General features: G+C 41.5%; 1 protein-coding gene across 6 annotated transcripts in view; it reads left to right on the forward strand.

Moving 5' to 3' along the window:
• The first annotated feature begins 4,796 nt into the window (after positions 1–4,796).
• The window catches only part of RASSF4 (Ras association domain family member 4), a 78,777-nt gene continuing 57,026 nt past the window's right edge, over positions 4,797–26,547 (forward strand). For 3 of the 6 annotated variants that reach the window (XM_069071253.1, XM_069071255.1, XM_069071254.1), the window contains exon 1: positions 4,797–4,959. In XM_069071253.1, coding sequence (XP_068927354.1) covers positions 4,812–4,959 — 148 coding nt within the window. In that variant the 5' untranslated portion in view covers positions 4,797–4,811. Of the gene's footprint in view, positions 4,960–21,366; positions 21,435–24,985; positions 25,082–25,811; positions 25,944–26,547 lie in introns of those variants that run through there. The other 3 variants (XM_069071256.1, XM_069071257.1, XM_069071258.1) reach the window with 3 other exon arrangements.

Below are 26,547 nucleotides of genomic sequence, written 5' to 3' on the forward strand. Positions count from 1 at the left end.
GGGAGGGAGGGAGGGAGGGAGGAAGGAAGGAAGGAAGGAAGGAAGGAAGGAAGGAAGGAAGGAAGGAAGGAAGGAAGGAAATAAGCATTTATTTAGAACCTACTGTGTTCTGAGAATTGTTCCAAGTGCTTTAAAAGTATTATCTCATTTGACCCTCACAACAACCTGGAAGGCAGGTGCAACTGGAGAGTTGCCCTGAGTACTCAGAGATTAAAGGACTTACCCAGGGTCACACAGTCACAATGGAACAAAAAAAGAACTCAAGGCAGTTTGCCCTAGCTCCTACATTCTATCTGCTATATACTGTAACCTCTATAAAATTGTTCAAAAACCTTCTTTACAGTTTTCCACCTCTACATAGTGCATATTCAATCTCAGAGACACATAATAATAAATCCTCAACATTTAAAAAAATCAGCTCTTTTTAATCATTTTTCTAGGAATAAGAAGTCAATTTAGTATCTTTTCTGTGATTATATAGTCACCAAATTAAGTCCTAATTAGAGCCTAATAACAGATCCCCTAATTTGGACCCTAATTAGGAGCAAATAATTAATCTCTTTGAAGCAAATAATGGTATTGGGCTAGATGATCCTTGATTTTCTTTTCTGGGTCTTAATTTATGATCCTCCCTCAAGCCTTTCCATACTCCAATTTCAAATTCTCAATGCATATTTCCTTTGGTATGGAACCAATGACCATATTTTATACCATTATAAATTCAAATACTGACCACTTCATGGTATTCGTTATTTGAACTTCTCAGGACCTTGCTGTAGGCAGCCAACAAGCAGATGTGTTATTATATGACCCATATGCTCCATTATGTTACCTCACTCACCAAGGAAACAAAACTCCGTCTTTATACCATCTCTATTTCATAACCATTTCCTATCCCAACCATTTCCATTCTGATCTCTATGGGCATTCCAGGTCATTATAGATTACTTAAAATGTGGTCTCCTTTTCCTAAGAATTTTGGAAACTTTAACCTCTACTGTAGCTTTCACAGTATACAGAGCACCTGTAAAGAAGCAAAGTGATTAATGAGAAATTTCCCTTCATGGCCCACCTAAAGGTGCAGTGCTCACTAGGGAACAGGAAGAGGAAATTCAGAGATGTACTTTGACAAGAAATTGTAGGTGCACTCAGACCTACTCAATCCCCATATTCTACCTCCAATCCAGTTCCAAAATAGTCTAACCCTTGAATTAAAAAATAAAAATCTCTCTTGCAAACTTGAGTAGACCATATATTCTCACAGCTCACTTCAGAAACTATGGTTAGAAAACTGTGATGATGCTCTGATCCAACAAATACACATACTCAGAACATCAAGTTAAACTTGTTATGACCTGGTCTAGCAAGGAGGTTATTAAAGCAGGTAATAGAGATATAAAAGCTGATGCATTAAAGTATTTTTATGATTGAAATCACAAAAGCCTCATCCATTTTCATTCAGTATTTTTGAATACAGTCTGTAATCATTTATTCAGCTGTCATTTATTAAGCACTTGCTGTATGCAAGACCTTGAACCTCATTCATTTCATTCATTGTGGGGATACAAAAATGAAACATGTCACAGTCCTTCTCTTGAAGGAGCTGACATTCTACCGGTTCAAGGAGGGAAACAGGACATGTACTGACTTTTTCTCTCTCTCTTTTTTTTTTTATCATTTTTTCAGAATTTATTTATTTTTTACTTATTTTTAGTTAAAATTATAACAATGAAATTAGAGAATATATGATTTTTCAGGAATCTCATTTGATGTTAAGATTTTGTGAGATTTCTTTTACTGAAAAAAATTATACAAATGCCTACAATTCCCATTTCCAATGGCAATAAATAAAATGTTTCTGCTCTTCACGAGTTTGGGCTGAAATTTCCTTGCCCGGTGGATGAGGGGAGGGAAACCCTTCAAAGAGATAATGTAGGTTTGTTACTCTTTTTCTGATAAACAGTCAAACAAGTCTAGGGTTTCAAATGGGGCCTCATTTTACAGCTGAGGAAGATGAGGTACCCACAGAGGGAAATGACTTTTACAAGGTCATACCTATAACAAAAGGCAGAACTCACAGTAGAACTTAGGCTTCCTAACTCAAAATCAAACAGCCATAGTATCATCATTATTATCATCATAGCTAAAATTTATCCAGGGCTTTAAGGTTTGCAAAATACTTTAAAACATCTCATTTTATCTTCTCTACCTCAGAGGTAGGGTGCTATTATGATCCCCATTATACAAATGAAGAAACCAAGGCAGATGGAGGAGGTTAAGTGACTTGCTCAGGGCCACCCAGCTAGTGTCTGAGGCTAGATTTGAACTCAGATTGTACTGACACCAAGTTTAGTATCCTCTCCAATATACTGCAGTTACTAGGAATTTTTTGGTAAGGAGGATATTTCAATAATGCTAATTACAGGACATTTTTTCTTCCTTGGCATCCCCCACTATATTCTCCACACCATGATGCCTCTAATAATAATAACCCATGTTTATAGAATATTTGAATATTTACTAAGCACTTTTCCTTTATGAGAAAGGAAAAACTTTATGAGAAAGATCTTGTAAATATCTTCAACCATTTCATGCTCCTCTGTCCCTCTCACACCCAGATTCATTTTTGGATGAGAAAACTGAGGTTCAAGGAGGATGTGATTGCCAAAAGGCAAACGGCTCAAGCGTCAGTCAGGATTTGAATCCAAGTCTTCATAAATCTAAAACCAGCTCTTTCCCCACTATGGCACATTACTTTTTAAGTAACAAAACTTTTTAGAGTAATGAAATCAGAAAGTGATTCTGAAAGACAGGAAATGATGTATTCAAGGCTACATGGCTGATAGGCAAGTGGCAGACACAGAATCTGAAGTTAGTCAATAAACATTTATTAAACACTTACTGTGTGCCCGTCCCTTTGTTCGACTGAGGATATGAAGAAAGACGAAAGACAGGACCTGCTCTCAAGAAGTTCCTATCTAATGGGAGAGAGAGCACGCAAACAGCTATGTACAAACAAGCCGTGTGCAGGATAATTTGGCCTCCCTTTAGAGAGGTCTCAGACTTCTCCAGCTAACTTCATTTTCTCATCAGCAGCTCTGCTTGACTAAAGAAAGTCTTATCCCCATTCACAGATACCCTGTGGCAGCTCCCCTTCTTTTCAGCTTCCTTTAGTCTATTCTCTTCTCCCAGTAGACCGAAAACTTCTTGAGGATTGGGACTGTCCTTTTCTTATTTGAAACCCCAGCATTTAGCACAGTGCCAGACCACAGAAGGTGATCAATAAATGCTTATTGACCAAATAGAGATAATCAACTGAAGGAAAGCACTAGAATTGAGGGGGATTAGAAAAGACTTCCAGTAACAAGATGGGATTCTAGCTGAAAAGGAAACCTGGAAAACAAGGAGGCACAATGGATAGAGCACTTAGCCTGGAATTAGGAAAACCTGAGTTCAAATCCAGACTCAGACTAGTTAATAGTTATATTTAGTTACCTTTAATCACACACTAGTTGTGTGATACTGGACAAGTCACTTTACTGCTGTCTCCCTTAGTTTCTTCATCTGAAAAATGGGGATAATTTTAGCACCTACCTCCCAGGATTGTTGTGAGGATCAAAGTAGATAATCTTTATAAATGCTCAGTTTGGTACCTGGTACTAAATGTTAGTGAGGAGGAGGAGGAGGAAGAGGAGGAGAAGAAGGAGGATAGGCGGGAGAGTTCTAAGCATGGAAAGTAATCAGTGAAAATTCAGAGATGGGAGATGAACTATTTTAGTTGACCATGAACTATTTTAGTTGACCACTAGACTGTGAATTCTCAGCAAGGCAGGGACTATCTTCGACTAGATCAAAGATGATAAAGCAGTAAAAATGAAATGAAATTAGAAAATACAAAAGTTAAGTTGCATCCAAGGAAATACATGTGACCTTTAATAGTTGCTATAGAGATATAGCCCACTTGCTACTTAGGTGACCTCTGGCACATAACTTTACCTTTCTGGGCCTCAGTTTCTTCATCCGTAAAATGGGATGCTTAGATTTGGATGACCGTTAAAGTGCCTCCCAGCTCCAGAACATGATCCTAAGGTTCAATGGTATCTAACCCTCTTATTTTACAAATAAGGAAAGTAAGACCCAAAGAGCTGAAGGGACTCATCTAAAGTCACACAGCCAATTAGTAGCAGTCTAATCTGGACCCTAGGTCTTTTCACTACAGCAATGGCCCACTGAGGCTGCTCAACTGTCCGTGAAATGAAATGTCCAATGCTTTTCACATTATGTAATCTTCACAACCCTTTGAGGTAGATGGCCAATGACCCCATACGCCTATATTTTACTAACAGGGAATTCTTTTATTAAAAATAGGAACTTGGAAGATAATATGAAGATAAGAGGCCGAGTTCAACCCTTTAATTATTACAGATGGGGAAACTGAGGTCCAGAGAGGTTATATGATTTGCACCGGATTACACAGGTAGTAAGCGATAAAGACTGCCTTCGAACCCAAGTCTTCCGACGCCAACTCCTAAATGAACCCTTTCCACGGTACCATCTTGCCACGCTCTGGCTTCCTTCTGCCTCGTGAGCTAGATTAGCACCTTTGCCCAATGCCTAGAACTGCTGTTCTTAGAGTTGCAGTAGATGCCCTAGGGAATGAGGCTGAAGGGTGCCGAATGCCCACGCCGCAAGAGCCTGGGGCTCCTCCTTTCTTCGGCTTCTCGGTCAGTCTCTCCTGGGCCACGCCCGCCACGCCATGGGGAGTTAGGGGAGGCGGAGCAGGGTGGTGCCGGGGCCTCGGTGATTGGTAGATGCCAGGGCAGGGGCGGGGATGTGAGGGTAGCCGAGAGGCGAGGGACAGTGGCCGGGGCTGCTGCCGGGAGCGGAGCCGGCCACGCGCAGGGCGAGGAGGGCGCCCCGGGTGGAAGCGTGCGTGCTGGCCTGGGGAATCGCGAGTGGGTGAGTGATGCAGATTCCTTCCCACCCCTGCCCCTTCACTCGGACCAGAGGAGGGAACAGCACCCTCAGCTCCTAGGAAGCCAGGGAGGGAGGAGGTATCTTCCCTTGGGCTAGCGTGCCCTGCCCAGGGGATGGGGGCCACTTATTGATCCCGGCGACACCACGCCTTTGCCCTTCCCTGGGCTGAGGCTGCCCTGCCCGCTTCTCTACTCCACACCCCGTGGTACCCTGCATTCGTCTCTGCGTCCCACCGCCCCAGCAGGACTCTTTCCCCAGGCTCCTAATCCCTTCCCCTCCTTGACATCCACCCCACCCCCACCTTCTCCACTGCTCCTTTAGACTAGATCAATTTATTGCAAGGGAGCAGACTGTGCCTTTCCTTGGGGGTCGTGTGGAGGAGTCAGGTGCCCCCCTGGTGCCGGCACTGCCCGTGTCTTGGGTTCTGCCTGCTGCTGGATTTCCCCTCCTCAGCAGGTACTGGGAAGGGGAGCCCAGGTGACCCCAGGGCGGGGCAAAAGAAGGACCTGCCCCCCCCCATCCCACCCCCCCGCCCCGGAATTGCACGTGGATTATCACGTGGAGGGGCTACACTTGGCTCTGTGGTAACCTACCGGCGCGCCCCTCCTTTTCCACCTTTTTGTTAGGGAATGACCAGGTTTTTGAGAAAGGAATTCTTGCACCTGGGACTGGGTGGTTTGCCGGACTTCTTGTCGAAGCTTGAGCATGAAACACGCTCTCATTCCATTTATAGCTAACAGTTTCTCAAGACGTCTCCCCCCCTCCCCCCCCCTAAAGATGAGCAAACCTAGGTGGGGGAGAGGAAACATCTCCAACTCCCCCAGCGCTTCGAGACGTCGAAGCCGCCTTGTTTCATTTTGTAGTAAACTATTAACTATGTGCCAGTCATTAAAAAAAAAAAAGCCCACACAGAAACACTTGTTTATTGTAGCTGTTGCTAATGAATACAGAACTTCCCCTGAGAAGCAGATCTCCCGACTCTCTCTGCCCCTCCCCTGCTGTCACGTTCGGATGAATATTCTGTGGGTTAGAGAGTCCAGGCTGGACTCTATTGCTGTATACAGTAGACATGGCCAGATTCTTTGAGGGCTTGGTTGACCTTTAGTGTCTTTTATAAAAATACCTCCACTAATGTATGCTAAAGCCACTTTAATTTGTGTTTGCTCTTAATGGTAGCAATGGCAGGTAATATAATTTACTGGTGTCAGAGGAATAATAAACTCTTTGATGATGGGGACTACTTTGGTTTTACCTTTGTGTACTCAGTGCCTAGTACAGAGCTTCGTGCATATTATGTGAGTAATGAAGCTCTGCTGTGTTGAGTGAAATGTTATTGACTGATAAATTCAGTAGGATGATTTTAAATCAACAATGGAGAAAACTAAACTTGGATGGGGGGGAGGAATGAAAGTTGAGATTGGATGTTATTTATTTTTTAATACAATAATATATTATTTATTCACATATTTATTATTAATAAATCACATATTTATTATGTGATACAATAATTAATTTATTGTTGTTTTTACCCAGGAAAGCAAATGATACTGTTGGTAGTTTGGTTTACCCTGGCTTGTTTTAGATCTGTGAACATTGGAATAGCCAATAACATGAATACTGGTTATTTTCAAGTATAATGTATTCTGTACACAGTGTGTGTGTAAGTGCCATGGGGGAAAATGAAGACATCTATGACCTGGTCCTTATTCTCAACAAGTTTATAATTCATTATTATAATTCTATTATAAGGATTACTCTCATGGAGCAAGGTGTCATAATTTAGAATAGTGGCATTTCTTGCCTTCTTGGTAGGTGGGGAGGAGGAAGGGAGTTTGGAACTCAAAGTAAAAATAAATTAAAAAAAAGAATGCCTAGTCCTATAGTATCATCAGGAGAATGTTGTTGCAAAAAAAGAAAATGAAAAGAAAATAGATGGATCATTTTAATAGGAAATGATTTGGAATCATTGAAAGTGCTCTACAATTCCCCAATTGTTAACTAGTCTGATTTCCTCCTCTTATTTGATTCTTGACTCAGCTCATTGTCTTTGAACAGCCCTTAGCCAAGATACAGTACTGAGTCAGTGGCAAGGACCTCCCCCACTCAGTGACCCTATATTTACTTTGTAAAGGTTTTGCATTTTCTCGTGTGTATACACATTATTTCCCCTCAAAGAATGTAAGACAGGGGCTACTTTGTTTTGTTTTGTTTTTGTATTTATATCTTCAGTGTGGCTGCTACATAGTAAACATTTGTCATTGCTTGGAGAGATAGAGATGGGGGGGAGGGGGAGAGAGAGAGAGAGAGAGAGAGAGAGAGAGAGAGAGAGAGAGAGAGAGAGAGAGAGAGAGAGAGAATACTTCTTAAATGCTCTTGGTGATACAAATAAAAAAGGTGAAATAATGCCTACTCTCAAGGAACTCATACTCTTAACAGTGGAAGATGATAGCACAGAAAAGAAAAGTCCAGCTGCTGGGCAGAAGGCAAGGACCAGAGGTTGCATGGGGGGGGGGGGGGGGTGTGTGGGGGCATTCCTGCATGCATACATACACATACTGATGGATTAACTCAACAGACTGACCATCCAACTTCATGTCATATCTGGATAGTAATTCGGGGGGGGGGGGAGGGATCATCTTGGTCTCAGTTTTCTGATTTGTAAAGTAAGGATAGTAATAGCACCAACCTTGTAGGATTATTGTAAATGACAAATGATATTTGTAAATGCTTGCAAACCTTAAAGTGCTATATTAAATGCTTTTATTTTTATGAATCCATTTTTCAAAGCCTCCCTATGGTTTCACCTATTCCTTTCTTTCCACGTGTGTCCTAAAGTTGTTCCCTTTCAAAGCCTCATCCTTTGGGATCATGCTCCATTAATTTTTCCCTCTTTTTCTTGTCCAGTCTATCATTTTACTCTAGTTTCTTCTCTTCTGTGTAAAAATATATGCAAAATTCCCCTAACCTTAAAAAGGCTACTTCCCTTAACCTTGCTGAGATTCATCTCATTTCACCCTTTCACTACCAAACTTCAGGAAACCTGGGTTCAGTTATGAACTTCACTTCTCTCACCACCAACTGTTCTATTGCTCTCACCTCCTAGATCACCAAATCCAGTGGTCTTTTCTCTTGACAACTGAATCTCCCATGAAGCTGTCCACTACCTCTTCCACTTTGTGAAATGGTTTGTTTTCCAGCTTTTCTTAACCATCCCCCCTTTCTCCTCACTCTGTCTCCCCCATTGCCTCCTCTTCTTCCTCCCTTCCCAGAATCCCACCCTAGACCCATTTCTCTTCTTTCTATTTACAATACCACCTGTCCCTAAACTTTCTCCTTTTTAGGCTTATTTGCTGCCATGGATCTAAGGATGATCTCTCTGGATCTCTCCCAACTCTTTATTTCCTTCAGCAATCCCTCCTGAGTTGCAGAGCCTCATTTCCAGCAATGACTAGATGTCTCCATATCTCTGCCAGGACCTCAAACTCAATATATCTCAAACTGAAAACATCCTTCCCCAAAAACTTGTTCCTTTTTCCTTACTTCCCCATAATCTATTAATGGTGCTAGCATTCTGCCAGGCACTCACACTTAAAACCTCAGAGTCCTCTCATCATTTCCCCTCATGCTTCACATTTCTAGTTGATCAACCAAACAATAGTAGCTTTCCTTTATAGCATCTCTGAACTACATTCCCAGTGCCTCCACTTTTGCTGGCTCAGACCTCTCTCTCTTGGACTTTTGCAATACTCAGTCTTCCATACTCAAATATAATGTCCCCATCCCATCCATCACACACATTGCTACAGATTAATTTTCCTGATGCAGCCAATGGATTGGGTGCTGCCTATAATAAAAACTTGCATTTATGTGTAGTTGTAATGTAATGCCAAAAGAAGGCAACTTCCCAGGTTCAAATACCAGCATAGGTGCTCTCTATTTTATTCAGTGACAAACCAAGAACAGAGAAGATCAAAACATGACATCATTCAAAATACAGCATTTACTAAGTGTGATTAAATAATCTCCAAGTACTACCCCACCACAGGACCTTCCAATCATTCAATCAATTACAAAGTCTCTGTTCTAAATACTACTCCACCCCTAGGCTATACCTTAATTAAGTCCACCACAAAGTCCCTCTTCTCAAATGGAGATTAGTTTCCAAACATAAGTAAAGTACCTTCATTTGTCAATCACAGAGCACAATAAGGTCTAAAGTTCCCCACCCCTGGATCACAATTGAATCTACCCCAGAGTTACATCAAGTTTAAACACAGCACTTAATACCCAAATGGAGGTCTTTTCTTCATCTTGACACGAGGCAAGTTCTCAGCAATCTTAGTTCCTGGGGAGACAAGGCTTAGCAAGGCCATAAGATACATTGCCAGTCCCTTCATGAATTTATCCTCTGTCTGTAGAACAGTCCTAGAACCCCTGAACACATTAGCAAAGCCCTCTCCCAGGATTTCTGTAAACATACAACCAGAAAATCCTTCTTCAGGGCTTCTGAACCAACAGAAAGGCTCCCAGACCCCTGCAACAACAGCACTGTCCCTCACCAGTGGACAGTATTCACTCTCTGTCTGCAGGACAGTCGCAGGCCTTCTTAGCGAACAGCCAGGTTCCAGGACTTCTTCAACAAAAGGACAGTCTTTCACCAGTGGACAAATCTGGCAAAATAACATCAAAACAGACAGACAAAGTACCAGCAAAACAGCCATGTCTCCTCAGTCCTTGGCAGCTCAGGGGGCAGGTCTCAAAAGTCCAGGGCAATTCAAAGCGGCCACCAGCAATTCTCTTAGTCTCTCTCTCTCCACGAGGTGCTGCTTCCAAAAAGATCTTCCGCCTCTCTCTAGTGTCTCTCCAAATCTACGTCACCAGCTCCTCCCAATTCAGGACTTTCTTTTCACATCAACAAGCCCATCCCACAGGTGGGATTAACACACTCTGGGTTTTAATACAATCAATTTGAAAACCAAGCCAATACAGGGGAATCTTTAATTGCCATTACTATCACAGTAGTACATTACAGTTTTACATGCACCTTCATCCATGTGCTATCATTTGCTCCAGAACACAAATCTAAGCTAGGCAATGGGAGGTGGTGTTGCTCTCGTTTTACAGATAAGGAAACTGAGGCTCAAGTAGTGATTTAATATTGTAACTCAAGTTCATCTGACTTAAATTCAGGTTTTTTCCCCATTTAACAAAATACAATAAACTTTTGTTAACCCCTGCTTTGATTAGAAGGAAAGCAGGAAACTGGGGTGGGAAGAGGGGAAATTACAGGGGGTTTCTGAGAAAGGCCTCATGTCTCCAGTATATGGAGAACTGAGTCAAATTTATAAGAGTACAAGCCATTCCCCAGTTGATAAGTGATCAAAGGATATAAACAACTAGTTTTCAGAAGAAATTAAAGCTCTCTATAGGCATATAAAAATGCTCTAAATCACTGTTGATTAGAGAAATGCAAATTAAAACAATTTTGGTACCACCTCATAACTACCAGATTTGCTAATATGACAGAAAAGGAAAAAGAACAAATTCTAGAGGAGAGGTAGAAGAAATGGAGACACTAATATCTTGTTGCTAGAGTTATGACCTAATCCAGCCATTCTGGAAAGCAGTCTGGAACTATGCTCAAAAGGCTATAAGACTGGGCATACCTTTTGACCCAGCAATACCCATTACTAGGTCTATATCCCAAAGACTTTAAATAAAAGAGAAAAGGACATATATATGTACAAAAACATTCATAGCAGCTCTTTTTTGTACTGGTAAAAAAATTGGAAATGGAAGGAATGCTCATCATTGGGGAATGACAACAAGCTGTGATATACAATTGTGATGGAACAGTACTGTGCTATAAGAAATGATAAACAGGATGGTTTCAGAAAAACCTGGGAAGATTTGCATGAACTGATGAAAAGTAAAATGAGCAGAACCAGGAGAACATTGTACATAATAATAGCAATATTGTATGATAATCAACTGTGAATAATTTAGCTATTCCCAACAATATAAAGATCTAAGACAATCCCAAAGGAATTAAATTAAAAGAAAGTACTGTTCATCTCCAGAGAAAGCAGAGAAAGTCTGAATGCAGATCAAAGCCTACTTTGGTTTTAACTTTTTTCTTTTTTTGGGTTGGAGGGGTCTATGTTTTCTTTTGTAACATGACCAATATAGAAATAAATTTTACATCATTGCATATATATAATTTATATAAAATTGTTTGCCTTCTCAAGGAGAAGGGAAGGGAGGGAGAGGGGGCAAATCTTGAAACTCAATTTTTTTAAAAAATGAATGTTAAAAATTGTTTTTACATGTGATTGAGAAAAAAAAATGGAAAAAAACAAAACAAAACAGCTCCTGCTTTGTATAAGGTACCTGTGCTAGGCATTGAGGATAAAAAAGAAATGGTCCCTGACTTCAAGAGCTTTCATACAACTGGGAGAGGGGAAGAGATTCACCAAGTATTCAGAGAAATGCAAGGTCCTTTGAGGAGTGAAAGAATACAAACTGGGTGGGTGGGTGGGGGCATCAGAACATAATTTGGCAGAAGGAAACAGCTGTGGCTTAAAGGAAAGTCCAGATTCCAAGAGGGAGAGGCAAGGAGGGAGAGAGTAGATGGAGCTTGGGAAACAGCTGTTAGCAAACCTGTTTGGCTGCAACTTAAAGTGTATAATGAGGAGCGATATGAAATGAGGCTGGAAAGGTAGCGTGGTGCCTGACTATGCAGGGTTTAAATGTCAGACTGAAGAATTTGTTTTGTATCTGGGACACAGTAGGGAGTCAGTGAAGGTTTTTGAGCAGGTGAGTGACATTTTCAAGCCTTGTACCTTAGGAAGATTAATTTGGCAGTTATGTGGAAGATAGATTAGAGATGGGAGCAAGGGGAAGAAGGAAGATGCCTCCTCAAAAATTAGAGGCCAAAAGCTTAGCAAATTCTCCAATTTTAATCAAACCCAAGGGTTTTTCACCTTTTTATGTATTATGGTCTTCTTTGACAGTCTGCTGAAATCTACAGACTTCAAAAATAATGGTTTCTTGTCTACATTCATAACTGAAGAAAATGCTAACTTTCTGGTAGAGGTTAGTGGAAATGTGCTCATCCAAGTTGTGGATCCCCCGAAATCTATCTGTATTCCACAGAGCCCAAGATAAGAAGCCCTGCTCTAACCTGACTTTCTAATCATACCTTATCTTAGTCTCTTTCTTGAAATTTTTTGCTCCATGCAAATTTGTTTGCTTAGCCAGATTAGAAGTCAGAGGATGTGGGCTCAGGTCCCAGTTGTAGTACTTATGGAACTTTGAAGTGCTTCTGATAAGTCAGTTCCATTTTGTAGCCTTGTCTCCTCATCTGTAAAATGGGGAGATGGAAGGTGTTGGACTGCAATGCTGTCTGAGGTCCTTTGAGTTCTAAGTCTTTAACCCTATGAATCCCTATGAATTTGTTCTCTGTGTTTTCCCACCTCTGTGGTTTGCTTGAAATTCTTCTACCTGGAGGGCCCCTCCCTTCTCTCTCTCTCTCTCTCTCTCTCTCTCTCTCTCTCTCTCTCTCTCTCTGTCTCTCTCTCTCTTCCTCCCTCCCTCCCTCCCTCCCTCCTTTCCTCCCTCTCTTTCTCCTGCTGATGCTTGAAGGTACAACTCAAATGCTACTTTTTTTTTTTTCTAGGAACAGTTCACTGATGGCAGCTCTGAGCTCTAAGTAATAAGAAATAATTGAGTAGAGAGTTGACCTGAGAGATGGGAAGATGTGGGGTTCAGTCCTGCCCCGGACACAATGCTGCCTGTATGATCCTGGACAAGTCACTTAACTTCCCAGTGTTCCAGACTATATGTTGAAGAGCAGCTGTTGACCTGTAGTTGGTGCTTGGAGAGGTGTCAAACTCACAACAGCTTGAGGCCTGAATCAGATTAAAATGTAATTAGAAACAAATAAATAAAAGTCCAGTACAACACAGATATTGTTAGTTGGTACTTTTCCAAGCACTAGGGATCCAGCAAGGATTCCTTTCTATTTGAACTTGACACTACTGTCCTAGGCCAATGAAATCATAGGTCTAGTCCCTAGCCTTATATAAATGGCAGCTAGTGTGCTATCTATGTTAAATATTCTTATGTCAGATTAAGTATCTTTTGAATATTAATATGAGGGCAGAAAGGCAGACAGGTGGCACAGTGGATTGAGCACTGGACTTGGAACTAGAATGATTCATCTTCCTAAATTCAGATCTGGCCTCAGACACTTACTAGCTATGTGACCCTGGGCAAGTCGCTTTGCCCTGTTTGCCTCAGTTTCCTCATCTATAAAATAAGCTAGAGAAGGAAATGGCAAAAGACTCCAGTGTCTCTGCTAAGAACACCCCAAATGGGAGAAGGTGGGTATGACAAATGAATGAACAACAACAACATAGAGGCAGGAAACTACAATGGAAATAAAAATCAAAACAAACAAAAAACATCGGATTTGGTTTCAAAGGTCTTAGATTCAAATTTTGACTCAGAAATTCACGCTATGCTGTAAATAAGAGTTTTATTTCTTTCATCTGTGCTTTCCTCTTTGTTAAGATGCCAAAGTTAGACAAGGTCACTAATGTAATAAATCTCTGATTCTAGGTATAGTACTTAGTATGAGGAAGAGATTAGTTTTACGTACATGCACATACCTTTGTACTGATTAGTATTTGCATATGCTGATACTGATGGTTCCCTCATTCAATTGATAACAGATAGTTGGATCACATAATCAGGCTCTAGACAGATCCTGACAGTCTGGAATGATGGATGGGCTACTTCTAACAACATACAAATTTAATAAGCATAAAGTCGTACATTTAGTTTCCAAAAAAATCTAATTCCTAAGTATAGAATGGGGGAGGAAGGAAGAGAGGCAGTGAGCAGTGTATCCAAGTTCCTTAGCTCAGCATTTCACTTGTAGCCATTATCCCAGAGGCAATGGGGAGAGAGTGAATCCTTTTGAGCAGATAAGTGACATGATCAGCTCTGTGCATTAGGAAAGCCATGTGTGAGAAGAGGACCCTCTGGGTTTAAGAGAACTGGAAGCTCAGTATATTCCAATTTTGATGTGATTGTAAAACAAAAAGGAATTTGTTCTTAGGCTACATTAAGAGCAAATAGTATCCAGAACAAGGAAGGGGATGGTTTTTCTCTGCTGTAGCAGCAAGCACCCTAGCATACTCAGGACGGCTGCTAGTAGAGGTTCTTAGATCTGCTTTTCTAAAGGAAAGAAACTCAAAATGGATTAACAATCTTACTTTAATCAAACATATATCATTTACCTAGTTCAGGGGAAAAAGTCAGCACCCTGAACTTCAGAGAATACAATCAGAAGTTACAAGTAGACAAAAAAATACAGAGAAACAGGCCACCAGACAGGGCTTCTAGCTGTCTGACCATTACATCCATACCTAGGTAGTTACCAGAGAGGGAAGCACCAACATCTGGGTTTTCAAAGCCGGGGGAGAGGGAAGAGGGGAGAGGCTCAATGGCTGCCCAGAATCTCATCTGGCCAAATCACACAACTTTTCTCAAAGTGATCCCCAAAGCAAAACCTCACATCAGGGTATATATAGCCTTCTCCTGGGTCAGAGAATGTCACAACCCTCTTGACCCACTCACTGCCCAATCACAAAATAGCAAGGTGTGGGCATTCCTGAAAAAAACAGGCCTCCTGCCATAGGCTCCACGTGACCACATTCAGCCTATTAGGGGGCAGAGTATATTTTCAAATCAGGGAAGGTTCTCAGATTCACTTAAGCCTGTCCAGGGGCCAAGGGGCAGGGACGATCTTCAGATTCCCATTTCCATTACACCTGCTCAGCCCACATCTGGAGTGTTTTCTGGGCAACATATTTGTAGGAATTATATTGACCAACTGAAATGTACCTGGAGTGTATCTAGCATGGCTGGGGGTCCTCAAGGCAAACTTATTAGTCAGGTAGTGATAAAGGAATTGAGGATATTTAGCTTGTAGAAGAAAAAATCACGGATCATTAGAAACCAAAATGGACCCAGGATGCTTTAGGATGGTTTAGTAGATAGAGTGCCTAACTTGGAGCCACCAAGACCAACCTAAGCCAACCCCAAATACTTACTAGCTCTTTGACCCCTGGACAAGTCACTTAACTTTCCACATCTGTAAAACAGGGATAATATAGTAGTTTTTCTTACCTTCCAGGGTGTGAGGATCAAATGAGATGGTATTTATAAAGCATTTTGCAAGCCTTCAAATGCTACATAAATGCTAGCTCTTATTAAATGCATACACACACACAGAGTGATTTCTGGTGGTGGGGAAACACTAGCACTGGGAAGATCGGCAGAGCTTGGACTCTTGAAGGAGGTGACTTGAATGAGTCTAGGCTCTGTTTCTATCCTAGATCCATTCCATTCAATTCCATTCTTTGAATAGGCAGACCCAGGACAGCCTGTTCAAATGTACAGAGGTCAGAAACAGATCGTCAGTGGGGAGGAGAATTTTGTCTGTAACATAGAGTGCATGAGGTAGCAGAATAAGTAATGTTTAATTCACCTGGAAAAGTTTGTTGGAAACAGATTGCGAAGCGCTTTAATTGCTAAACAGAAGAGTTAGTGAAGCAATAGGGACCCATGGACATTTCTTAAGTGTGGGAGTGCTGTGGTTATACTTGTGCTTTAAAATACGGAAGAAGAGTCTGGATTCACTATGACCAGTGAGGAGGCTATCAGAATAGTACAGTGAGAAGTTAAGGAGTTACCTTTATGATGGTGGTGGCTGTTTGGGGGAAGAGAAGAGAATGGAGGTGAGATCTGTGGGACAAAAAGAACTGGGGGAGCTTAGTCTGGGGAAAAAGATTTGCTAATGTCATGGGAGTAGTCTTCAAGCACTTGAAAGGATTTCTTGTGGAATAAAGATTAAGCATATTCAGTGTAGACCCTGATGGGAGAATTAGGATTAATAAATAGGGATTAGAGAGAGGCAGATTTTTATCTATTAGGGATAGATAGATAGATTGATAGATAAAGATATGTAGATATAGTTATAGGTGTGTGTGTATGTATATATATATATATACATACACACACACATGCATGTATGTATGTATGTATCCCAAGCATCAGAGCTATTAAAAAAAGAAATGGAAAAGACTGCCTTTACACATCCCTAGATATCCTTTGACTTTCTGAATATTGTAAAGATGGTTATTGTAAAGATAATTGAACTGAGCAATGTCAAAGAATCCTTCTAATTCTGAATTCCTTATTCTGTTTTCTATTTATTTGTATTCATGACTTCTTTTCCCCTGATAGATTGTAAGCTCCTTGAGAGCAGACACTGTTTTCTTTGTATTCCCAATACCCAGCACCAAAATAGTAAGTACTTAGTAAGTTCTTATTTAATTGGATTTGGTAACTAAAATATAGCTTCTCCCTAAAAGACAGTTAAGGACCCCACCACCATCTCATTTAGTCTTTCCTAGGCTGTAACACTCTTTGTGATGATTTGAGTTTCTAGGAGTTGGCATGACATCTCTGGGGAACACCAGCTTTTCTGTTCTTGTCTCCTGACATCTGTCAGGAGCCCCACATAGAACTCACAGCCTCAGAAGTGTCTGAGGCCTAGAAAAGTGACCTTCCTTTGGTTACAGAATGGCTATGGTTATGGTTGTGGTCTATAGTTACAGAACTGGCAAATTTCAGAGTAGGGAGGACTTAGTTTTGATAACAATAAGAGCCAAGTGATAAGGACTTGGGAGGAAAGTCCATTTGGATTGGATTTAGTGCGTTTTATGAGATGAAATTGTTCCACTTTTGTTGGAGGAAATTGTAATTCTCTCAGTTCTCCTTTTCAGTTTTGATGCCTTATCACAATCTGACTTCATCAATAAATAACAGGTGTGTTTCCTCTTCACTGCACTGCATTTATTATAGAACTGGAGAAAATCCTTTGGCATATCCCCCAGCTTTTTTCCTGAAAGAATGCCTCATAGAATCAAAGAAATACAGTGTTTTAAAGCAAAAAGGAATATTGAAGATCATGTTGACCAACCGTTCATTTTACAGCTGGGGAAACTGAGGCTGGAGAAGGGACTTACATGAGAAGAGGTGAGACTAGAATTTAGTTCTCCCAACTTCCACTTGTTGTTCACACATCCAGGGTCCCATGAGGCTCAGGGCATTAGAGAGCCCTACCAGTCACTTTGCGCTTTTGACTGTTAGACCATGGGTAGCTCATGAGGCCTCAGAACAATCACCCCAGTGATGGTACTATAGGTTACTGACTCCTCCGGCTTCTATCTCAAGGCCCAGACCTATAACACCTTGTTAGATCTCTTCTCCCTCTGCCCCCTTCCCCCCCACTCCCTGCCCTGCTCACCCCCAGAGGTGGATCTAATCTGATCCAGGTTATGGGAGTTGTTGATCCTTGGGACCCAGCTTAGTTCAATTTGATTCAACAATTCAGTAAATGTTTAGTAAAGGCAAGACATTCTGGTAGGTATCATAGATAAAAAATATGAAAAATAAAGGTAGTATCCTTGCCCTCAAGGAGCATACATTCTAGAAGAGTCATAGGACCACAGAAATGCGTCATGGAAACAGTATCAGAACTGGAAGCGACCTTAGACATCATCTAGTCGTCCATCACTTTGTAAATAAAGGAAGCTGAGGCCCTGAAAATTGAGATAACTTGACCAGTGTCATGCAAGGAGGAAGCAATAAAGCTGGAATGCAAGCCGGGGTCCTTTTATTTCAAGTGCAGCCCTGTTCCCATGACATTTCATAAATATGCACACATTAGCCTGTGATATGTTAGGATACGATAAAGTGCAGAGGAAAAGTCAGAAAGAGAAGGCTGAGAGATGGAGGAGGGAGGGGCAGCTCCCTCATCAGGGAAGTCTTCATGGAGTAGTGGATTTTAACAGCCACAGATGTGGGTGGAGTCCAGGGAAGGGATGCCATCCATAAATGCACAGAGACAGGGTCAGAAAGAGCAAGACCCAGAACAGTAACTGGTGTTGTTTTACAGAAGCACAGCATATGAAGGGGGGAGGAATGGGGCGGATGTTGGGGGTGGGGAGGCATTCTATCTTCCCTTTTTCAGCACAAAGAATACAATTTTAGAACATCTCCATTTCATTGTAAATGAGCAGTCACATCTAACCCCTACTGTGTGTCTTCTTTTACCAAAGTTCTTCATCATAGACAGTCAGGAGATAGACCAATAGAGTCTACCTTGTGTCAGACCCCCACCATCTAACAGACTAGCCAATTAGGCTATATTCCCTGAAACATGTGTGCGCACACATACACACACATACACACACACACACACACACACACACACGGCCATGCCACCCAAGTCCTGTGACTTTATCTACTTATGAATCCAGTAGGGCTGCATTTTCTCTATATTATAAGTAGACAGAAATTTAGGATCATAAAATGATCTAGAACTAGGAAGAAACTCTAAGGCAATCTATTTCAACACCTTCATTTTATTGATGGTGTCACAGAGATCCATGTTGGTGAAGAGACTGGTTCAGAGGCCATATTGGTAATAAGTGGCAAATGCAGGATTGGAACCTGGGTCTTCTCACTCCAATCCATTTCTCCTTCCATTGTGCAATGCTGTTGAAGCCCACTTGCCCCATGGAGAGTTCCATCCTCAGTGGATCAAATGATGATTTTCCTTGCCTTAGCTTGCAATAATAGATGAAATAAAATCTTTTACTGCTTTGTATTCTAAATTGAAATAGTTTTTCTTTTTCTTTCCAAAACAGAAATATGGATGTAAAAGTAGATTTGCACCAGATTTTTGGGTGTGTGTTGGGACAGCTCTGTTAGAGTTTGAATTAATGCTTGAATTGGAGTGGTAGAAAAGGGAATAAATAGAGGAAGTTAGAGATATTGGGGAATAATTGGGGAATTAGGCTCCACAGGACTTTGCAATTGAATGCACATGGTTAGTGAGAGTAGGGAAAAGAGTCAGAGACTATTGAGGCCTAAACACTAAAGAAATAGGGAGAACAGGAAACAGTTTTTTGGGGGGAAAGTGAGAAATTCAAATCTGACCATTTTGAATTTGGGCCGGTAATCCCTTGCCCATAAAATGAGGGTTTTAGACAGAATGACTCCTAAAGTAACTTCTAGTGATAGGTATACCTGTGATCCTATGAATGAATGTATTTATTAAGTTCTTGCTGTATACCAGGCACTGTGCCCCGGAGATGCACATACAAGCAAGGAAAATAGTCCCCCACCCTCAAGAATTGTACATTCTAATGGAAAAAGACAACATATCAGCAAAGTAGTGCTTTGGAGAGGGAAATCAGAAAGAAGGGTGATTCAGATATAGGGCAGCTGATTAAGAGAACCCTTACAAGAATAACTATGTTGATATGATTACTGTACTCTGAGGCAGAGCAGGGGGAAAGGGGCAGCAGTGCCTACTTGACAGCATGGCATGGAGAGCACAGTGGTCTTCCTAATGTGACATGGTAGGCCAAGATCAAGTGAAATTCTCAACAGTCAGTGCAGGTGATCTTATTATAAAGAGGATGCATTAGTCAGCCTCCTTACCTTCATGGACTTTAGAGTCCACTAGAAGAGATTGAACCTGTGATCAATGATGATCCAAGAGAGTATGTGATTTCCAGGAAATGGCTCTCAAAAACTTTCTTTGTGCCGGATATATGTATATAATATCTTTGTTTTTCACCTCAGTTGGACAGATGGGAGATTTATTCCATAAAGAAGTAGGAATACTTATCAATCTATCATATTGCATAATGAAGACAATTAAAATAATAAGGGAAGGTAGGTACAGAAGGAAGGGAGGAAACATCTATTAAACACCGGCTAATTTCCAGGCACTGTGCTAAGTATTTTACAAATTTCTCATTCAATCCTCATTAAAACCTGTGAGGCAGATGCTGTTATGATCCCCATTTTTACAGTTGAGGAAACTGAGGCAGTCAGAGGTTCAATGACTTGTTTGGGATTTGAACTCTTTGCACTGCACTAACTGCCTACTAAGTTCCTTGAGGGCAGGGACTATGTATCCCCAGCTTTGCTCATTGGTTGGTACATAATAAATACTTAATCAGATTGTTCTCTCTCCCTCAAGTTGGTGTCTCCCCAGTCAATCATCCTCCACTCAGCTGTCAAATTAATCTTCTTAAAGTGTAAATCTGACATGTTACCACTGGTTCAGTAAAGTTCAATGGCTTCCTGTCTCACTTCTAGAGTCAAACACAAAATCCTCTGTTTGGCATTCAGAGTCATTCACAAGCTTTCCCTCTCCCAACTTTCCAGTCTTCTTACTCTCCCCAAAGCTCCCAACCTTCAAGTGACACTGGCCTCCTTGCTGTTCCTCTAGCAGACCTCTCCTTCTCCCCCCTCCAGGCATTTGCTCTGGCTGTCTCCCATGCCCAGAATGCTCTCTGTTATCCCTGGCTTCCTTCAAGACCCAGATAAAATCCCACTCCTGATCCCCCTTAATGCTAATACCTTCCCTGTCTTGATTATTTTTAATTTATCCCATTTATATCTTGATTATAAATAGTTATTTTCTTGTGATCTTCCTGAATAGACTGAACTTTCCAAAAATGTCTGGCATATAGTAGGTGCTTAATATTGGAGTCAGGAATATCTGAATTCAAATCTGGCCTTAGCTTGCTAGCTGTGTGATCCTGGGCAAGTCACTTAACCCTGTTTGCCTCAGTTTCCTCATCTGTAAAATGAGCTGGAGAAGAAAATGGCAAACCACTCCAGTATCTTTGCCAAGATCATCCCAATGGGGTCACAAAGGGTTGGACATGACTGAAAATGACAACAACAATAAAATGCTTATTGACTGACTAACTATTGAGAATGGAATTGAATCCTTCAGTGGATAAAGGTGGTACTTTCCAAATCCCTGTGCAGCTAGTTATCTAACCGATCCCCTTAGAGGGAGGAAAAGGTGGTTGGTACCAGGAATCTGGCTGTTAAATTCAGGGAAGGAGGAAGAGAAGCAGGGAAAGAAGGGAGCTTAAGATTCAGAAGGAAATGCTAACAGGACCCGCTGAAACTGCCTATTTTTGCTTTGCTCCATTTGTGTCCTGTTTTGCCTGAACCTTTTTTTGGACTAGTAATAGTTCTTCTGCAACTGTTGTGCCAGGAGTAATTGATCTGAACAAGCTGACCTATATCTCTTCCCTTTCAGAGCCTGGCTCCCAGAAATAACTTGTCTGCTCCTGCTTCTGCTATCTCTCCGCCCACTTACTTCTTGTAATCAAGGTTCTGACTCTGACACTGAAAGCTTTTCTGTCTAAGGCTGCCAAAAATCTCTCAGTTGCTCAATCTGATAGACCTTTCTGTTCTCATTTTCCTTTTGCCTAGATTTGATACTGTTCACCGTCTTTTCTGTGGGACACTCTCTCATTTGTTCCTCAAAGCAGTTCTGTGAGGTAGGTACCAAAGGATGAACAGATTCCTGGACAGATGCATAGATGGATGCAGATGGATAGATGGATAAAATATTCATCAAGCTCTTATTGTGTATTGAAGCAGGCAGCTAGGTGGCTCAGTGGATAGAGTGCTAGCTAAGCTTGCAGTCAGGAAGACCTGAGCTCAAATTCAGCCTCAGACACTTACTAGCTATGTGACCTTGGGTAAGTTATTTAACTTCTGTTTGCCTTGAGGCACTGGAGAAGGAAATGGAAACCACACCACTATCTGCCAAGAAAACCCTATAGACCACATAGTTCATAGGCAACGAGGGCAAAATGACTGAAACAACTATAACACTATGTGTTGAACACTGTACTCACCCCTAGTGATAGAAATGCAAACAAGCAAAATAATTCTTATCTTCAGCAAGCTTGTCATCCAGTGGGGTGAAGAAAACTATTCAGTTAAATTAATTAAGCCCCTACTATGTTCCAGGCACTATGCTAAGTCATCTGGAAAGGGCCTGATGATGAGAACACCTCTGAGGAGAAATCTTCATCCCCCTTCTTTAACTACTCCCAGAATAATGAAAGAGACTTCCTTTCTTCCTCCCTCTAATGAGTAATTCCTGCAGGACAGAATCTAGGTGCTGCCTTAGGTGGGGATGGGGAGGGCCTACAAGAGAGGTAGTCCTCCCATGAGAAGTTTTGCTCACCCCTTTCCATTTTCTGGGCCTGGTTTTTATTCTTGACCTTTTAAATGCCTACCTCATGTTTAATTCAGTAAGCAGTTCTTGAAAGAAAGGTTTTGATCTGAGAAGCATTCTATTGGAGGGCATTATTCTCTAACAATTTTGATTAAGTGCTGATAAAATTTCCTCTCTTCCGCTAAGTCTGGAAAGAACTTTGGGAGGAGAAATTACTGCCTTAGTCTTGCTGTATTCATTATTTAAAAAAAATTCTTTCAGTTAAAATACAGAAAAGATTTTTACTGTGCTTCTGAAGAGGTTACCCATAAAGAGGGTTAAAGTTGCTCTGGAGACCCCAAAATACCAACACACCGGGTCCTGCCGAATGAATTCGACTCAAGACTTCTCAGCCAAAGAAAAGTAAAGTTTATTAAAAGTTCACTTGTATTAGATAAAGAGTAAGTCTGTCCTAGGTGATTCTATGGTGCTCTCACTATTCTATGGCGCCCTCACACAGGAGGCAAGATGGGGTCTTATATACAGAAAGGTTGTGGGAGTAATCTGGGGGTGTTCTAGGGGAGGAGTTTGGGAAGGGTCTTCAGGAGGAGTCAAAAGAGGTCAGACTCCTGTAAATGAGTGATTAAGGGTGGGAAGTTTCTGGACCAAGAAGGGATAGAGATTTGGGCCCAAGCTACTAAGAAAGGTTTATGGCCTCAGGCAAATGCCTCATCAAATGGGAAGATTGCACTAGGGGGTTGCTGGAGCCTGTAGCCAGCCCATCATGTTCACATAGACAGAACTGTGGGTGAAAATGCTGGACTTGGAAGACCAGAAATCAATCCATCCTCTATCACACTAGCTATTATTATATCCCGCTAATGAATCAGTTCAAAATTTGTTCATTCAGCTTGTTCTCCACTCAGAGAATCCTTAGCTGTTTCCATTCCACTAAGACCGGCTCCCCAGGGCTCCTTTGAAACATGGAGCCAACATGAACAAATATACTACACAAGAAAGAAACAGGTATGGCTGCCCCCCTGTAGCTCAGCTTTCTGGTCCAGCTAATACATGTCAGGGGTGGGATTTCAAGGGAGCTTTTCCATGTCCAAGCTCTGCACTCTCTCTATTGGCATGTTGCCTCAATTAACATATCTTTCTACAAGGAGGTGGCTGCTGTTTCAGCTGCTAAAAGAAGTTCTCTGCTTTTTAGATGCCCTTTGGAGAAAGACTGAAGCAAATGGCCTTTTGGCAGAGGGAGGGAGAGATTAACTGAGCAGTAGTTTGAATTGAAGCCAAACTCTCATTTCAGGGGCATTGACCTGTTTTGCCTCTCCAGAGACCCATCATGCTTTTCTCTCTTGTTTTGCTCCCTGCCCTTCCTTTGAGCTGGCAGGTTACTAATGGTATATGAAAGCTCCTACCTCAAGCCAAATGCTGGTTTCAGCCTACTTTCCTGCCCAATCATTTGGAAGGTGTAGAAATGGGTGCAGTCCCATTGGACTGAACTCTTCAGGAGTGATTGCATTGCACTGATGTTGGAATAGTTAGCTATAACATCTGTTGGGCTGAACAAATGTTTTGGGCAGAAAGTTGGCAAATTTGCAGGAGCTGAAAGCCACTTCTTCTAAGAGTGGACACAAGGATGAACTATTGGGACAGGAGCTGCCTTGACAACATGATTTGGAATGCATTTATTTAACTCAGGCGTGCTTAAATTTTTTTAACTTAAAAAAGGGGAAAAATTAAAAACCCAGAACTTGGACTGGAAAGAGAACTTTGAGATCATCACTTTTCAGGGCAGATTATGGACCCAGAGAAGGGGCTTGCCCAAGGTCATAGTTTGATATAGTGAGAAAAAGACTGATTATACAAAATTTGGGTTCATATCCCTGCTCTGTTTCTTTTCTTTTCTTTCTTTTTTTTAAAGGCAGTTGTGGTTGAGTGACTTGGCCAAGGTCACACTGAGACCAGATTTGAACTCAGGTGCTCTATCCACTGTGCCAACTAGCTGTATGCTACCCCTCCCACCCCCCACCCCCCATCCCCTCAGTTTTCTTATCATGTATAATATGGCCCTACATAAGTTCCTAAACTTCTAGGCCTAAGTTTCATCATATAGAAAGTAAAGATAGTAATACCCTAATCCAGGATTGTTGTGAGACTTCTGTGAGTCGATGTATGTAAAGCAGTTTGTAAGCATTCAAATGCTCCATTAACACCAATTGTTATTTTCCTCCTCTTTCTTAACGAAGTTGGAACCTATCAGCTCTGAGGTCCTTTCCAACTCTGAAATTCCCTGTTAACCGCCTGACTTCCCAGGTTCTCACACTGATACCCACATTGCACCTCTCTGGGCCAGAACACTGTTTTTCTCCCTGTTCCCTTAAAATATCTCTTTCTCCTCTCTTGTATCATTTCTCTTGGGCCCTGTTATTTGCTTTCTAATGTGACAACTGGCTATATGAACAAATTTATCTATTCTACTGATATGAAGTGATATATATTCTCAGGTCTCAGCAGCATTCACAGTTAAAGAGAAGATATGTAGAGATGCCCTTACGTATAGAAATCCATTCCTATTAGCAAGCCTGTGGGGAAAGGATTTTTCTTTGATTTTTAAAGCCTTTCACATGTGGCCCTCAACTTTCTTTTTAAAAAATTATTTATTTTATTTGTAATTTATTGAATAAAAGAAGCATTTCTATAAAATAGTATAATTTTAAAAAGATGATTGCACATGAAACTACAAATCTATAGTATATACAAATATATATAGTATATAAATGCCTGATTTTCTGTTCCTTTTAAATATGTAATAAAGTTATCATGTAAATTTCTTTTTTTCCCCCTTTTTTCTTCCCTCCTCCACCCACCCTGCAGTTCCCCAGAACAAAGGTCAGGGATGGAAGAGGAGCAGGGAGAACCAGCTGGGCAGTGCTCAGCTTTCAGACCGAGTTCTCACTGCCCTGTGATGAGGTATGGGTGCTGGGAGCCCCCTCACAAGCTCTTCCTGAGTCCTTGAGGTACAGGCTCTGGGAACCTCCCTTGGACTCTTGATTGAATCATCCCATTTGATGAGGCTGTTGCATGAGGCAATGGGCCTTGCATTGTGGCTGGGCCTAGACCTCTAGCCTAGTTCTAACTACTAACTCTAGTACTAGACTAGCCCCCCATTGTTCATCTACTTCCCACCTTGGAGCCTATCAAAATATCAATACATCCTTGAAAGGAAAGGCCTAACCCACCATTGTCTGTGGTCTCCAGGTGGCCTCCCACCCTTAATCACTCATTGACTTTATTAACTCCTCCTCTAGATCACCCTTAGATTCCTCCCACAACCTTCTGTATATAAGACCCATCTCACACCATGTGATGGGAGAGCACCATAGAATGACCCAGCACAGACTTACTCTGTGTCTAATGCAAGCGGACTTTTCTTTGACTGAGAAGACTTGAGTCGAATTCATTCGGCAGGACCCGGCCTGTTGGTATTGTGGGGTCTCCAGAGCAGCCCTAACCCTCTTAGTGGGTACCCACTTCACCATTGCCTGTTAGACTGAGAGGAAAGGCTATTCGAAATAGAAAGCAGAACCTGCTGAGAAGTTGGGAAATCTGAGCTAATGTGATGAGCGTGAATCACAGAGGTGGCAGGATTCTGGGGCTCACAGGGACCTCGTGTCATGGTCTCTGTGCTTTTCTTTTTTAGGGGAAGGAACTGAGGTCCAGAAGGGAAGTTATAAGTCTTAAGTCATCTACTGAATCATTCCAGAATCAGAAATTGAACCCAGTCTCCTGGCTCCAAATTCCAATTCTATTACTTATTCCTGTTTGACTTTGGGTAAGTCACTTAATTTTTCTAGACTGCAGCCTCCCTATCTATGTAACACCCCAAGAGAAAATTAGTTTCCTTAAATCCTTGGGGGGGGGGCAATATAATGACTCATCCCCATCTTTATACCTGTAAAATTAGAGGGTTATACTTAATCTGGATAATCTCTCATTCTAAATCCTATGAGTATGAGCCTGGGCTCTGAAATTCAATGCTGCAATGAGTCTTAAAGCTCATATTTATTTCTTGGTTCTTTCTCAAAAAGGCAGTTTCCCCCAATTTAGAAATATTAGAGTCAAATCACGTCAATAAGCACATATTAAGCCCCCAATGTATGCCAGGCACTGCTAAATGCTAGATAATGTGCCTTTAAAGCTTTGGGTATAGGCTGCAGGGGTGAGGAACCGGCGACCTTGTAGATCCTTGGGTACAGACTTTTGATTGAGTCCAAGTTTTACAGAACAAATCCTTTTATTAAAGGGTTTTGTTCTGTGAACTTTGGGTTGAGCCAAAGGGCTGCACCTGAGGACCTAGAGGGACATAAGTGGCCTGAAAGCTACAGGTTCCCCACCCCTGAGGGAATGCATGACACTTAGTGAACAGGGCTGTTGCC

Source organism: Petaurus breviceps, unplaced genomic scaffold (assembly GCF_028583685.1).
Source record: "Petaurus breviceps papuanus isolate PSGF00001 unplaced genomic scaffold, PetGlider_PUasm1.0 90825, whole genome shotgun sequence".
Classification (NCBI taxonomy): domain Eukaryota; kingdom Metazoa; phylum Chordata; class Mammalia; order Diprotodontia; family Petauridae; genus Petaurus; species Petaurus breviceps.